This window comes from Mastigoproctus giganteus, chromosome 13, assembly GCF_048544385.1.
Source record: "Mastigoproctus giganteus isolate SK-2022 chromosome 13, ASM4854438v1, whole genome shotgun sequence".
Taxonomy (NCBI): domain Eukaryota; kingdom Metazoa; phylum Arthropoda; class Arachnida; order Uropygi; family Thelyphonidae; genus Mastigoproctus; species Mastigoproctus giganteus.
The window spans coordinates 157,187,676-157,204,932 of record NC_143587.1 but is presented as its reverse complement, the minus strand read 5'-3'; the positions used below and the strand labels follow the sequence as shown (position 1 = coordinate 157,204,932).

The 17,257-nt window shown below is 35.8% G+C and overlaps 1 protein-coding gene across 1 annotated transcript in view; it reads right to left on the bottom strand.

Annotated features, from left to right (window-relative positions):
* The window catches only part of LOC150076547 (uncharacterized), a 247,321-nt gene that overhangs the window by 154,297 nt on the left and 75,767 nt on the right, over positions 1–17,257 (bottom strand). The window contains exon 3 of the mRNA XM_090387087.1: positions 915–1,146. Coding sequence (XP_090243213.1) covers positions 915–1,146 — 232 coding nt within the window. The remainder of the gene's footprint in view (positions 1–914; positions 1,147–17,257) is intronic.

Below are 17,257 nucleotides of genomic sequence, written 5' to 3'. Positions count from 1 at the left end.
AACAAGTCATTGCTCTTCTCCAGTAGCATGTTTGATAAATTCCAGCCTGGAGGATCCGCCTTCAGGTATCATCTCTGATAAATTCTTGAGCTCGTTTATAAAATTTTCTGGTGAAAAATATCTGGAGTCGGTCACCCTGTCTTTCTCCAGCGGTGACACTATTATATGGTTGTATAGGCCTTTACTAATTAAAACTCAAAGTATTTTAGTGTAAACATTACCTTTCCTCGATTACAAAGAGTCAAACCTGATGAACTTTATCACACTATACTCGAGTTTCACAAAAGAATTTAAAATAAACCATATTTATAAATGTTTTAGCAAGAGCACATATAAAAGCGATCATCACAGCTAACCACCATTGTTGGCCAGCTACGTATGTAAGTGCAAATTGGTTTTTATTTTGCTAACTCGTGGAAAATATTCTTTTGATTTTCACAGATCATTTAATTTTGTTAATTAATAAGGTATAAATTTGTGCTTTATATCTTTACTTTCATAGTCTGTGAATAATTGAATTAAAATTCAATTCGCAAACGTGATCACAAGGCCAATGCTTACCACATATAGTACGATGAATGTATTTTATTATGGAGAAGGCCATCATAAAATGATTTGATTGTACACTGAACCAATCATAAAGTGGGGATCCACTGTATCTTGCTATATTTATTTTAGTTGATTTGACATGAGAATAGGTTTCTTCTTTATTACAAAAATAATTAAAATAATTTAGATGAAAGGTTGAAGAGTAAATTCTAAATGAACTGTTAGTCTACTGACTTTAATAAATTTTGCCTAATTTGAAACATATTGGGGTGGAAATAAAATTCAAATAAAAAATGCTTTCGAACTGTTAACAAAAAAAAAAAAAAAAGGGATATATATGTTTACAAAGTACTTAAACTCGTTACCTTCCACTGCACAGAGTTTTAAACGAGGATTGAGAGGATGCCTCTTGATAAAAATATTTGCATTAGAACAGTCCTTAATATATTTGACCTGTTTTCCTTGTCGACCGATCAGACGACCACATAAACTATGCGGAAGCTCAAATTCATACATTTTTACTTCTGTGCTAGATGACTGTGGTATGTCACCCCCAAACTGGATATCACTTCCACCTTTTCCACTATCAGTAGAACCCTGTAACAACCAATTTTAGCAAAATTTTGGTAAGGTGATGATAAATAACACAATTTTAAATAATTTTAAGAAAGGTTTAAGTAATAAGATTAAGCTATTCTCGTCTTGGCTTTTGAAGAATGAGGACATCTCCTCATGTGCTCTTCTCAAACTGATTTGAGTACATGTGAACTTAACTTTTTTTTTTGCTAATTTTAATTATTGTGCAATTCAAAATTAAATATTGTAGTGTAGAATATTTTAAAAAGTATATCATTATAATTAGTACAGTATAGTGTTAAATTTCTATAATTTTAGATTTCTTAGACTACTGGAGTAGGCATACAGTTATTTCTTAGGTATTAGTTTTTAATTATGATTTCAAAAATAGGTCACACATTTGGTAGGTGGCTCATCAACTGTAATTATCATGATAGAACTAATCTGAGAGTATTTAACAGACTAAATTTTGACCTTATTCAGTAGTATTTTTTTTTTTTTTTTTTTTTTTTATAATTCTAGTTTACTTTTTAAGTGGGACTTTTACAAACCTAATTCATTGGTGATTTATTTTGATATTTTTGTTAATTAAAATCTTTACTTTAAATGTAATTATGGTTTGAGAGGATGTCAAAACAGGGAAGAACTGTCACTGAAGACTCATTGCAAGGTACCTTTTTCACTGTATTTAATGTTGCATGTACACACAACTTTCTATAGCTGATGGTGATTATTTTCTGTGTGCTAGATGTAGGGAGTCTGATGACCTTAAATTAAAGCTCAGTATACTGTTCGGCTAGACTGAGACTCTGAGAACACAATTTAATGCCCTACAGAAAAATCAAACTGAAGGATCAACAGATACTCAAGTGTCCAATTCTAAATCAAATGACACTTTCCCACAGAACCTGATCTCTCAGTGCAAAATGCTCTGGCTCCACAAGAAGTAATTTATTATGGCTTACTGGAAGATTCAATTGTAAAGGAAACTGGAAATATATTCTGTAATACAGGTGGAATCTCTACCATGTGTGCTAAATGATGATGTACCTATTCCAGATATCAGTTTTTAAGGATACTATCTAAAGGGTGTATAGTGATCCACTTGGTCTGATAGCTTAAAGTACAAATAAAAAAAAAAAGTGGCTTTGTCAAGAAATATAAGGTCATGCTAGAAAAATGTCATGCGAAAGCATAAAATGAATAGAATAGAATAAAATGAAATGAAATGAAATGAAAACCATAAAATTAATAAAATGAAAAGCATAAAATTAACAATGAAAATGACATCAAAAGCAAACAATTAATAAAATGAAAAGCATAAAGAATGAAAGCCATGTGGAGCAACTCTAACTCTAGACCTCATGAGCTCCGCAATTCTTATGGGAGGGGCATGAAAGAGATTTTTTTTTTAGAATTGCCTAGTTAATAGAAGAAATTTGTTTTGTACAAATGAAATCATCTGAACAGAGGAGACCTAAAAGGTTCAAAAGAAACTGACTATTTACAGGTGGGGTTAGGGGAGTCACACGAATGATGCAGATTAGTGATATAGAACAAAATCATACTTGCAACTTTCCTGTGAATACTTGTGTTCAACTAGTAATTACCTTATGCACAAAAAGAAACACTGAAATAGATGCAAAACCAACCAGGTCACAAACCACCAGAAAAAAATGTGTTTTAAGGACTAAAACACATTTTTTTTTGGGTTATAAAAACTCAAAATATATAAAATTTTATTTGTCTATACAGTAATTCCAGGGGTAACTGTCACTGAGGAGAAGAACTGTCACTGAAGACTCATTGCAAGGTACCTTTTTCACTGTATTTAATGTTGCATGTACACACAACTTTCTATAGCTGATGGTGAACAAATTAAATGAATCAGAGCTTCTGATATGGTCAACCAATGCTGATGTGATAGAACTAATAGAAATATGGTGCCAATCAGAGACAGGGGATGTAGGATCTCATTAAGATGAGAACATGTTTGGGAGAGACAGTGAAGGTCAAAGAGGAGGGGAATTATGCTGCTCACTAAAAACTCTGAAAGCATTCAGCCTGTATTCAAAGTAAGTTTGAGTTCAGGTGGATATTGAGTCTATGTGGTGCTAGATGACCTATGGTAAGGGTCAAATGAGAATACATTACAGGCTAAATGATTCTGATGAGTATAACAAAATTCCTTTTAAGCATTTGTAATTATTTACGTATTTTATGCAACTTGAATGAGCAGCCAAATGTGATTGCTTCATTACAGACAAACTTCAACCTCTCACTCTCTTATAAATTGAAAACATTTAAATAAAAGAAAATAACATTACAGTTGCAATGAAACTTAAGTAATTTTGGGAAACTATCAATAAATGCATAAGGCACAAGACTGTGGTGCCACTTGTCAAGCACATGGACTGTGGTGCTCATGTGCTAGATAACTGGCAATGAATTTTAATGAAATGACGAACAACAGGCCAATGAAAGGATTAGCAGAAATTCTGACAAATATTTTGTATTATCAAATATAAAATTCCTAAGTATAGCAGTTACCTTAAATATCTATAATTCCAAATCACCATGGAAGTAAGTGAACACTTCTCTGCCCACCCACAGATATCTATATAAACACATATGAGAAATCGATAAATGAATGCAATTGATTATGACATTCCTCCCTAGCACAACATAATGCAATTCCTCATTACATAATCAGCAGTGACTCTTCGATTCTGCATTCAGAATCTATGGATAAAAGAACTATGTGGCAGCGAATACAGTGCACTGATGTAGGATTTGCATGAAGGTGCAACTACTGCCAAGGATATCGGGAAGAGATTTTGCTTTTGTAAAGTTGACTACAACTGTCTTAAACAATTTTTAAATTCTTTTCGGTGGGAACAACTGATAATATCACTAAATGCAAATTCTAAATTGGAAGTATTCGTGGAAGTAATTATAGAAGCTGCCAAGCTTTAATGCCAACTAAGAGATATTGTTCAAGGTTTAGAATTAAATGGATGACAGATGAACTGAGGAGAATAATGAGAGAGAAGAAAAATGCATGGGATGTTTATAACAATTATTAGTGATTTCCTTAACCAAATGATTCATAATTGATCATTTTAATAACCGAATGATTGTCATAATCAGTTACAGGGTTCCCGCTTTAAGAGTTCCCACGTTTAAAAGTCTTTTTTTTTTCAAGTATCAACAAAACAGAAAATATGAACAATAATTGCAAAAAATGAATGTTAAACATTCACAAATCCTGCATTTTAAACCGAGCTTGTAGCTATACAATAAAGTGCACCCTGCTTTACGATATTAATCTGTTCCAGAGACACTACTGTTTCATGAAAATATCGTAATGTGAACCCAATAACCAACAGTTGACCCGATGGGTCAACTGTTGATGATCCTGCTGAGGTAGCTAACAAACTAAATGAATATTTTGCATCGGCATTCACATATGAGGAGTTATTTAGCGAGGGGAAAGCCAGAGGTGTATTCAACTCTAGCAGTAAGCTAGAGAATCTTGTAATAACTGAGAGTAAAGTGGAGGAGAAATTGTTGAAGATAAACACAAGAAAGGCACCCGGGGTGGATGGGATCTATCCAGTTATATTAAAGGAGGCAGCAGAGGAAGTAAGCAAACCCTTAGCCATAATTATGAGAACTTCCTTGGACTCAGGGGAGGTACCCACAGACTGGAGATGTGCAAATGTGACCCCAATTCACAAAGGAGGATCAAAGGCTGATACAAGTAATTATAGACCTGTGAGTTTAACTTCTGTTCCAGGAAAATTAATGGAGGCACTAGTTAAAGACGCACTGCAGGATCATTTAGACTAGACTTCAGTTATAGCTTGGACACAGCATGGTTTTGTTAAGGGGAAGTCTTGCCTGACCAATCTGATTGGATACAATGATGCAGTCACAAAGGAACTGGATGCAGGGAATAACTTTGATATTATATACTTGGATCTTAGAAAGGCTTTTGATACTGTTGCACATGGAAGGCTGCTGCACAAATTGGAGCAGTGTGACATTGGAGGCAAATTGCTGCTGTGGATAAAGGGGTGGTTGGGGGGAGAAGACAGAGAGTGGTAATCAATGGACACTGCTCGTCGTGAACTAATGTTATTAGTGGAGTCCCTCAGGGCTCAGTGTTGGGTCCATTATTGTTTTCTGTATTCATAAATGATATTGATGATGGTATATCAAGCTTAATGTCGAAGTTTGCAGACGATACAAAGGTAGGCAGGATTGTCAAGGACACTACTGACACTATGCTGCTGCAACAGGATCTGGAAAGGTTGAGCAGATGGGCTGAGAGGTGACAAATGATGTTTAACATTGACAAATGTAAAGTACTACACATGGGAAACAGCAACTCCAGAGCAACGTATCAACTCTGTGGTACTACACTGACAGTGGTAGAGAATGAAAGGGACCTGGGGGTGGTTGTGCAAGCAGATATGAAGTTCTCTGAGCAGTGCAGACGGGCTGCAAGAGTAGCTCATGGTGTATTGTCAATGATATATAGGAATTTTTCTAGCAGGGATAAGGAGGTGATTATTCCCTTGTATAAGGCAATGGTCAGGCCACACCTAGAGTACTGTATACAGGTCTGGAGGCCTCATTTCAAGAAGGATGTAGAGCTGCTGGAACGAGTACAGAGAAGTTCTCGATTAGTGTACAAGATTAGTGAATGGAACAAAGGGGTGCTCTTATGAAGAAAGGCTTAAGTTTTGCAAATTACAGTGTCTGGAGACTAGGCACCAGCGAGGTGATCTGATAGAGGTGTATAAAGCCTTGAATGGTTTGAGCATGCTCAATGCTGATGGGATTCTTCCTCTCGCTCAGAATAATCACCTGAGAGGGCATAAATTCAAATTGAGGAAAGACAGATGTAGGATAGACGTGTGGAAATTTGCCTTTAGCCAGCGGGTGGTTGGTTGGTGGAACAGACTTCCATCCCTTGTCGTGGAAGTTGATAGCCTAAATAAGTTTAAGGCTCAGCTGGACAGGTATTTTGAACGAACAGAGGGGTGAAGTGGAAGTGGTGTTTTTTTTTTTTTTTGGCTGATGCTGCATAAGCTTGCTTTCTTGCATCAAATGCCTCTACTAATGCTAATGCTAACACATTGTTTTTTAGTTATTCATTCCAAGACCTCAGAAGTTGAAATTTTTGCTATATAACTAAGCTATTTATCTCTCTAAAAGGTCATTTTTATAATGTAAATTGTATTAGTTACCAATTCAAACCATTAAAATGCACTACACTTTCATCATTATCATATGTTATGTTATAAAAATAAATTTTGATTGCGTTTGTGATATTTTTCTAAAGCACATTGCTGGAGGTAACAACCATAAAATAATAAAAACAATTTGCAGTTTCCGGTTTATTGGACTTTTCTGTTAGTGCAATCAATTATAAACAGGTTGTAAACTCAATGTTACTGCATTTGCAAAAATACTGATAGCTGGATTGTGTGGGTTTTTATACGGTGAAATGTGTTTCCCCTTCACTGCAATCTTCAATCATATAAAAATCATAAATTTTCAGAATCTTCTCTTCATTCTTTTTTTTTTTTTTTAAAGCTTCGTAAACTTGTTAGTGTCTGCGAATCGTGTTAGTTGCAATCTCACTTGCGCATATCTTGTTAGTTAGTTGGAATTTGTACATGCCGTTAAAAAATGCTTATGCCTGCTATCATGAAATTTATAAAGAAAGATCTTGGAAACAAATGCCTCGAAGCATTTCTGAAGAAGACTCTTTCTTGGGCAACAAGTGTGCATTTAGTCGATGATGAAGAATAAACATTAACATTTGTAAGTAATAAATAATTTCATTAAATTATAATTTGCTTGATTTTATAGGCTATGTTTTCATTTCTTGGGATAAATCAATCATTGTTTAAACAAACTAATTAGCTCACTAATTTCATTGTTGTGAATGTAACCCCTGTTTTCAACATTATGTCTAAGGGAAATAAATTTGCACCTTACGAGTGCACGCAAGGAATGAATTAACTTGTAAAGACGGGAACTACCTTTACTTTGCTTATTAAAAAATTGATTATGAAATAAAAAAAACAGAAGAAAATAAAATGAAATGCCAGTAAATGGAATCAAACTAATATTATAAAAAGTAAAGTGTAAATTCTTCAGTGCCTTATACCACTGTGTGTGTGTGTGTGTGTGTGTGTGTGTGTGTGTGTGTGTGTGTGTGTGTGTGTGTGTGTGTGTGTGTGTGTGTGTGTGTGTGTGTGTGTGTTTCCCACATCATCAATCACATTTCTGATTATGTTTTCCCCTTTGATTATCTAAAACTCGATCGATTATGATCACTCAATTATGCTGATCACTATAAATTATTGGGGCACAATGAAACCTACAGTAAGTATAAATTAGTCTGCAATCAAGTCACAATACAATTAAGCAGGCTAAGGCACATTATGAGAAGTCTCTGGTTAAGAATGTGAAGAAAGGTATTAGCATTAGCAAGGGCACATGATGCAAGAAAGCAAGCTTACATAGCATCAGCAAAAAAAAAAAAAAAAAAAAATTCTTATTTCACCCATCCCCACACTCCAAATGTTTGTCAAGTTCTGCCTTGAATCTATTTAAGCTATCAACTTCTACAACGACAGATGGAAGTTTGTTCCAGCAAACAACCACCCACTGGCTAAAGGCAAACTACTGTAAATCTATTCTACAACAGTCTTTCCTCAATTTGAATTTATGCCCTCTCGGGTGATTATTCTGAGCAAGTGGAAGAATCTCATCAGCATTCAGCATGCTCAAACCATTCAACGCTTTATACACCTCAATCAGATCACCTCACAGGTGCCTAGTTTCCAGACACTGTAATTTGCAAAACTTAAGCCTTTCTTCGCAAGAGCACCCTTTGTTCTATTCATTAATCATGTTGCCCTTCTCTGTACTCATTCCAACAGCTCTACATCCTTCTTAAAATGACACCTCCAGACCTGTATACAGTACTCAAGGTGTAGCCTGACCATTGCCTTATACAAGGGGATAATCACCTCCTTATCCCTGCTAGAAAAATTCCTGTATATCATTGACAAGACACCATGAGCTACTCTTGCAGACCATCTGCACTGCTCAGAAAACTTCATATCTGCATGCACAATTACCCCCAGGTCCTTTTCATTCTCCACCACTGTCAGTATGGTACCACAGAGTTGATACATTACGATGGGATTACTGCTTCCCATATGTAGTACTTTACATTTGTCAATGTTAAACACTTGCCACCTCTCAGCCCATCTGCTCAACTTTTCTAGATCCTATTGCAGCAGCAGCGTACTGTCATTAGTGTCCTTAACAACCCTGCCAACCTTCGTATCATCTGCAAACTTGGACATTAAGCCTGATATACCATCATCAATATCATTTATAAATATAGAAAACAACAATGGACCCAATACTGAACCCTAAAGGACTCCACTAATAACATTAGTCTACGAAGAGCAGTGTCCACTGATTACCACTCTGTCTTCTCCCATTCAACCATCCCTTTATCCATTGCAGCAATTTGCCTCCAATGCCACACTTCTCCAATTTGTGCAGCAGTCTTCCATATGCAACAGTATCAAAGGCTTTCTAAGATCCAAATATATGATATCAAATTTATTCTTTGCATCAGTTCCTTTGTGACTACGTCATAGTATCCATTCAAATTAGTCAGACAAGACTTCCCCTTAACAAACCCATGCTGTGTCTGAGCTATAACTGAAGTCTTGTCTAGATGATCGTTCAATGCTTCTTTAACCAGTGCCCCCATTAATTTCCCTGGAACAGAAGTTAAACTAACAGGTCTGTAATTACCTGTCTCCCTTTGATCCTCCTTTGTCGATCGGGGTCACATTTGCACATTCCAGTCCATGGGTACCTCCCCTGAGTCCAGGGAAGCTCTCATAATTATGGCTAAGGGTTTGCTTACTTCCTTTGCCGCCTCCTTTAATATAACTAGATAGATTCCACCCACCCCAGGTGCCTTTCTTATGTTTATGTTCAACAATTTCTACTCCACTTAACTCTCAGTTATTACAAGATTATCTAGCTTACTGCCAGAGTTGAATGCACCTCTGGCATTCCCCTCCCTGAATAACTCTTCATGTGAATGTAGATGCAAAATATTCATTTAGCTTGTTAGCTACCTGAGCAGGATCAGTAGAAAGGACTTCTTTGATTATGTTAATGCAAGAAGGAAAGGAATGAACCATACTGGTCCCCTAGACATGAATAGCATAGCTATTGATGATCCTGTTCTGGCTGCTGACAAACTGAATAAATATTTTGCATCTACATTTTCACACATGAAGAAATATTTAGGAATGGGCATACTAGAAGTATACCAACTTATAACTGGGTGCTATTAAATGATTCTGTGATCAACTGAGAGGAAAGTGGAAAAGAAATTGTTGAGGCTAAAAGTAAATAAGCACCTGGGGCTGATGGAATCTACCCAATTATAGTAAAAGAAGCAGCAAAAAAAAAAAAAAAGTAGAACCTCAACCATAATTACAAGGGTATCCTTGGATTCAAGGAAGTCCCTAATGATTGGAGTTATGTAACAGTCTCCCCTAATTCATAAAGGAGATCAAAGAGAGAAGTGAGTATTGAAACCTGCAAGCTTGACTTCTGTTCTCAAGAAAACAATGGAACTATTGATCAAAAAAGGATTTCAGGATCACCTTGACAGGAATGCAATTATACAGGAACCTCAGCATGGATTCTTTAAGGGAAGATCTTGTCTGCCAAATCTGATGCAAAAAATAATTTTGAAATCATTACTTAGATTTCAGCAAATGTTTTGTTACTGTTCCACATGAAAGACTGCTATTAAAGCAGCATGGCATTATGGGCAAGTTACTGCTATGGATAAAGTTGTGTTGAGTGGCAGATTGGCACTGCTCTTTTTTGATTAATTTTATTTGCACTAGACTCCCCTGAGAGTTCGGTATTGGGCCATTTATTGTTTTCAACATTTACTAAAGATAGTGATCAAGAAATATCAAATTTAAAGTCAACAAAAACTGGCAGAGTGCTTAATATGCTCACTGCATCGCCACACAAGTGTTCAACAGTACCCGAGGTGCTCCACCATAAAGCACATAGGCAGTAATCCTTAAGTAATGAATATATGAGTGGCTTAAAAAGTAAAGGCCCGAGAAATGAACCACTCAATTCTGTTGGCACAATGGATTGAATTCTGGTATAACAGCATCAATGATTCATTTTTGTTTATAGTTCCCCCTGCAGAGGGTGGGTTACATCTGCAGGGGAGCCCCTCTGTCTCCATCCTCCAAATTCCTGGTAGAAGTTTTACCACTTCCCATCCTCTTACTCATCACCTATCTTCCAAACTTGAACTATCATCCTTGCACTCCTTTCCAATAAAAACTTTTTTTGGGGGGGGGGGGTCCTCCTTTATAAGCTCAGGCAATGACAGGGTTAAACCATTTATTAAACCATTTTTAAACTTTTAAACCATTATTTATGCATTTTCATAATGTTATTTCTCAACCTTTCAAAAATCACAGCTCATTGAATGCATTCTCTTCAATATAGGTGACAATATGTGTTAATGTCAGCAATCAAGGTATGATGTAACAAGACCTAGATAAATTAGTCAGATGGTAATTGAGGTTTATCACTGAAAAATGCAAGACAGGAATATGGAAAGGAATAATCCCAGAATAACACAAATTAGATGGTGTCACACTCCAGGTAGTGGAGTGGGAAATACTGGGAAATATAAAGTTCTCTGCACTGTGGAGATGGCTAACTAGGGACCACTCACAGAGTTCTATCAATGACATACAGGAATTTTTCCATCAGGGAGTGGGAGGCGATGGTCCTGTTGTATGGCAATAGTTAGGCCACATCTTAAGTACTGCATATAGGTCTCAAGGCCTCATTTTAGAAAGAATGTGGATTTACTGGAAAGGGTGAGAAGAGCAACAAGATTAGTTGACAACAAAAAGGTTCCCTTATGTAGAAAGGTTCAGTTTGGCAAACTGAAAATCTGGAAACTAAGCATTCTTTTGGCATCTGTGAAGAGACCCAAGCGATATGTTTAAGGACTTAAACGGATTGAGTAAATTAAATAGTAGTAGTAGTCACAAATGATGCAAGATCATTTGTGACTACTACTAAATTTTTTTTTTTTTCCCCATTGATGCTAGCCACAAATGATGCAAGATCATTTGTGACTAGCATCAATGGGGAAAAAAAAACTAAACACTTCACCCCCCCCATACCCTCCAAGAATTTATCTAGTTCTTCCTTGAATTTATTCACACCATCACTTTCACGACAGATGGAAGCCTGCTCCAACAGAATCTATTGTGGACATTCAGAGCAGGGCAGGGGTTATGCTCTTAGCATTAGAAGACGCATACGATGCAAGAAAGCAAGTTTATGCAGCATCAGCCAAAAAAAAAAAACCATTTCACACCTCCATTTGCTATAAATGTTTATCCAGTTCTTCCCTGAATTTATTTAAGCTATCAACTTCCACAATGACAGATGGAAGTTTGTTCTAGCAATCAACTACCCACTGGCTAAAGGCAAATTTTGCACATCTATTCTATATCTACAACTGTCTTTCCTTAATTTGAATTTATGTCCACTCAGGTTCATAATCTGAGCAAGAGGAAGAATCCCATCAGCATTGAGCTTGCCCAACCCATTCAAGGCCTTATACATCTCAATCAAATCACCTTGCAGGTGCCTAGTCTCAAGACACGGCAATTTGCAGAACTTAAGCCTTTCTTGGTAAAAGAACCCCTTCGTTTCTCACACCAATCTTGTTGTCCCCCCCTCTGTACTCATTCCGGCAACTCTAAATCCTTCCTAAAATGAGGTCTCCAGACCTGTATGCAGTACAAGGTATGGCCTGACCATTGCCTTACACAAAGGGATAATCACCTTTTCCCTATTAGCAAAATCCTGTATATCATTGACAATACCCCATGACTCGTTCTAGCACCTGTCTGCACTGTTCAGAAAACTTCATATCTGACTGCACAATTAGCACAAGGTCTTTTTCACTCTCTACCACCCCGAGTGTAGTACCACACAGTTGGTACTTCTACCCATATGCAGTACTTTGCATTTGTCAATGTTAAACTTCAGACCGCAGTAAACTTCAGTGCAGTACTTCTATTACTTAAGAAGCACATAAAATCTAAGGCAGTGCATTTTTTAACATGGATGGCCAGTGCTGTGCTATGTCGAGTCTGGTGTGACATAAGCACTGGAAAAGCAAAAATGACGGAGGGAGCATGTTGTGGGCCAAATGACTGTGATAAGTACAACGAACAACTGTACAGAGAAATAGAGTGCCTGCTAAATCAAAATGTCTTTTAATCAGAAATTTTAATTTTCGTGATATCAACTGAAACTTGTCAATTGGCCAATCACACAGACTAGCAAGACTTTTGTGGCCTCATTGGATGACTGTTTACTATAGCAGCATGTTAAGAGAGGCAATAAGAGAGAGTAATACTCCACTATAATTATCAGAAGTGATTATACTCAATTTCGAATAGCAAAGCTTAATAAACTGTACTCACCTTAGATAATCTGCTGCTGTTGTTACATAAAGTAGAATGGATGAATAATTTTGAGGTTTAAGAGGTTTTGAATAATTTAGAGTTTAAAAAATAAGTTAATTAGTAAGGATACGGAATTAAAAATTAAAAATGGAATTAAAATATGCTCAAGGAAGAAGTGCACAACTTCATCCCTGGTTGTCATTGAAGAATTAATTAAAAACTTTAAAATATGAAACAAGTGAAGCCAAAAGTCATAAATGACTGACTTTCGTTTTTTAGCGTCATCAGTTGGCAATACTAAAGTGAGAAGAGAACACGTGTTTTAAAGACTTCTATGTTCCCGCGATGCTCTTTGTGACATGCGGGAATCTTAAGTGCGTGAGATTCTAGACCGAGGAAAGGTTGGAGGGTAGTTTCGCATTTATGACATTTAGTTTGGTATGATGGCGGCATCATTCTATAATAAGGGCTTCATACTGAAAAATTTTGTAACTAGATTTTTTTGTGATGGTAATGGCAGAATCAACTAAAGGGATGTGGTTGTGGGAATGTACGTGTAGTGTAAGCTCGGTACTGGATTGCCCTGTTCTAAAGCTGTTATAATGGCAATAAGCCCGTGTGTTAGAAGTTTTTGTGGAACTGTATTTGGTAGTGGTGCTTCCGATGTAGCAGGCATTGCAATTTTGCTGACATTTAATTAAATATACAATGTTATTCATGTCATTTATTGGGTATTTATATGTTTCTTTGTATGTATTAAATAGTGACCCTAATTTGTTATACGAAGAAAATATAAGTGTGATATCAGTGCCTGCGAACACTTGACGGAACTGTCTAGCGAGACCACTGTGATAAGGGAGAATGATGCACGTGCTCCCTTTTGTGTTGTGTTTGGATAAATTGTTTGTGTTATTCTTGGCGACGGAAATTATGTGTTGGATTAATTGGAACGGATATTTCCTGGACATGAATTTTTTTGTAAGATATTGTAATTCAACAGATAAGTCATCTTGTGAAGAACTGTATTTTATAGCATTATGAATTTGGTTATAAAGAATGGCTTTTTTTGTACTAAGTGGGTAGTGTGATTCAAAGTGTATATATTTAACTGTGTGTGTATTTTTCCTAAAAATCTTGGTTCCCAGTTTGGTGCCTGTTTTTATATTGTGAGGTTAAGGAAACTGATTTGATTGTTAACTTCTGTTTCAAGTGTATATTTTAGTCTATCGTGTATTGAGTTGAATTTAATAAAAAGATTATCAATTGTAGTTCTATTTCCAATTAAGAGTATGTCGTCTGCATAACGTATATATAGTTTAATCCCCGAAGTGTAAGGCTGTAGTATTTGTTTTTCTATGGTTGCTAAATAAATCTCAGATAAGGGGGCAGAAATTCCTAGACCCATGGGAAGGGCCGAATATTTGTTGAAATATTTGGTTATGAAACCAGAAGTGTCTAGCATCCAGTAAGAACGAAGTAAGTTCTAAGATATTATTGATGGAGAGAGAGAGAGAGAGAGAGAGAGAGAGAGAGAGAGAGAGAGAGAGAGAGAGAGAGAGAGAGAGGTGCGACTGATTAAAGTATTGTCCATCACTAGGAATTCTCGTAAAGCTTGTAGTGTAAAAGGCAAGCGTACGTTTGTATATAAAGATATTTGTATAAAAAGAAAAAACTAGATAGTGTGAATCACAGAGCTGTAATACTCAATACATTCTATGTTGATATTAATATTTGTAAAATAATAAGAGGAGTTTACCTCAATATAGTACGTAGAACACTTCCATATGATATTCTCCAGAAATTAAAACGAAATCGAAAACTTAATTTTCTTAATTTTTATAAAACGCAATTAATTTTTAATTGCGTTAAATTGATTTTTAATTGTGTTAAATTGGTTTTTAATTATTTATTTTTTTACTCTAATGTAAGTTTTCGATTTTTTTGTTTTAATTTCTGGAGAGTATCATACGGAAGTGTTCTACATACTATATTGAGGTAAACTCCTCATTATTTTACAAATAAAGAAACAACATCGAAAGACGTTAAGATGTCTTCGCTGGAAATTATAGCAGTATTTATTTGTTCGAATGCTTGATTTGTGTTACTAACTTTAAACTTTGAGAATCTTGTGAGGAGGGGGAGATATAATTTTTACTAAAAAGGAGGATAGGTTGGCAAAGGCAGATTTGCTAAAGGAAACTATTGGTCTTAAGGGGTGGCCAGGTTTATGTAGTTTGGTGATGCCAAACATATGTGGGAGGATGTTGTTGCGTATACCAATTTGCTGTAGTATGTGCAAATTAATTTCTTTATTAGATCTTAGTCTCCTTAAGATAACATCAAGCTTATTTTTTAGTTTGGAGATGTTATATGCGTTATGAATTTTATATGAGTTTTGGTCAGAGAGGATTTGTTCCATTTTGTTGATATAGGCACTTTTATTTAGAATTACAATTGTGTCACCTTTGTTGGCTTTTTGTATAATAATGTTAGGAATATTCTGTAGTTTTTGTATGTCTAATAGTTGTTGTTTTTTCATGTTGAGTTGGGGGGGGTGAGTTTTGAATTAATAATGGCGTTGGTTTGGTGCATGATTCGCCATTTATTGGGGTGGTTTTCGAGTTTAGCTTGTAACTCTATGATGCAATATTTTATGGAATAATGGTGGTCCCTTATAGCGAAGTTAAAACCATATTCCAGTCCTGAAAGCTCAGTGGTAGTGAAGGTTTGTGACGAAATATTAATGGTGGAACTCTGTGGGGGGGGGTGTATGTTTTGTGTGAGTATATCCCATTTTTTAATATGCCTTTGTTCCATGACATTGAGGGCAGCATTAATGTGTGCGTGTGTCATTGAAGATAGTAAATTCTATCCAAGTTTGGGGTAACATTTCTTTTTTAAGATTGAAACAAAAAAAGCCATTCTTTATAACCAAATTCATAATGCTATAAAATACAGTTCTTCACAAGATGCCTTATCAGTTGAATTACAATATCTTACAAAAAAGTTCATGTCCAGGAAATATCCGTTCCAATTAATCCAACACACTGCCGATCTATAATCTGAAGTTGTAATTCACCCGGTGCACTATCAATTTCTAATGAAAATGGGTCGCGCACTATTTCCAAACTTGTCTCAATTTTTCGGAAGTCTCCAAATCTTCGTGAAAAGTCGTCATTCAAAGCATTGATAATTTCACAATATTTTTCAAATTTATTTTCTGGAATCTTCAGCAACTTCGTGGTTGGAAAGTGGTCTATCTTGTTAATCAATAAATGTCGAAGGAACAACTGGAGTTTTAATTGAAATCCATTCAAACTTTTTACCATATCATGGGTGTATAAATTTTTTCCCTTGTAACACGGTGTTGAAAGTATTTAAGTGTGTCACGATGTCCAGGGTAAACAAATCCAGTTATTATCAGTTAATTCGGGAAAGTCCATAATATTTTTCAGTTTTAAAAATAGAATGATGTCATCTTTAAGATCCCATACTCGCTGAAGAACTTTTCCTAAGCTAAGCCATCGAATTTGGCTATGATAAGGAATATCTGTGTCCTCGGATTCAATATCTTGAAGAAAATTAACGAATTGTCTGTGTTTCAGGCCCCTTGTATTAAATTTACCAGTTTAATAATACAAGATGTGACATGTTTTAACTTTTAACACATTTTTACATAATACTTGTTGATGTATTTATTTTTTTTTTTTTTAATGGAAACCCCAACACGAAAGATATCAAAACCTATAATACTTAGTATCGTGCATGGGTTGAAAGAGAAGTATTGGGGGGATGCCGGAAACTTTACTCTAGAGACTAAACATGGGTTTCACCACTTCAAGAATTGTAATTAAATTATAATCAGGATAATTTTCACAAATTTTATCCTGAATTTTCTTTAACCCTCCAAAATTTTTACCTGTCAAACTTGGTGCTCCGTCAGTTGTTACGCTTACCATTTTGTTCCATTGTAAATTATATCTTGTTAAGAGTTTTTCAACTTTTTCAAATATATCAGCTCCCGTTGTTTGGTCTTTAAGAGGTCAAGCGCATGGGTGCATAAGTACACGTGCCTTGAGTGACCGGGGTTCAAGCCCGTGACTACTGAATATGGTGCTGTTTCTTGTATTCTGTCTATCTTGTGAACTCCTCTGACCATTTGGTCGTCCCGGAGTATAAACAGAAAATTTATTTTAGGCCTGACGTAGCCCAGTGGTCAGGAACGAGAGTGAAAAGCACGCGTTCCTTGAGTACACCGGGGTTCAAGCCCGTGACTACTAAATACGATAAATATTTGTATTGACGATTTATTGTAAACTCTACTGACTAGATTGTCATGCCGGAGTATAAATAGAAAATAAAAAGATTCCATTGAAAGAAGCTCTTCAGTAATTTCAAAATTAGAGGTACATCCACATATGAAAATTAATAACTGCGCAGTATTCTTTTTGTCATTACTTTTGTCGAGAGCCTTCGAGTACCATGCTATGGATTCTAATACTGATAATAATTACTCATTCAAATTTATATTGGTA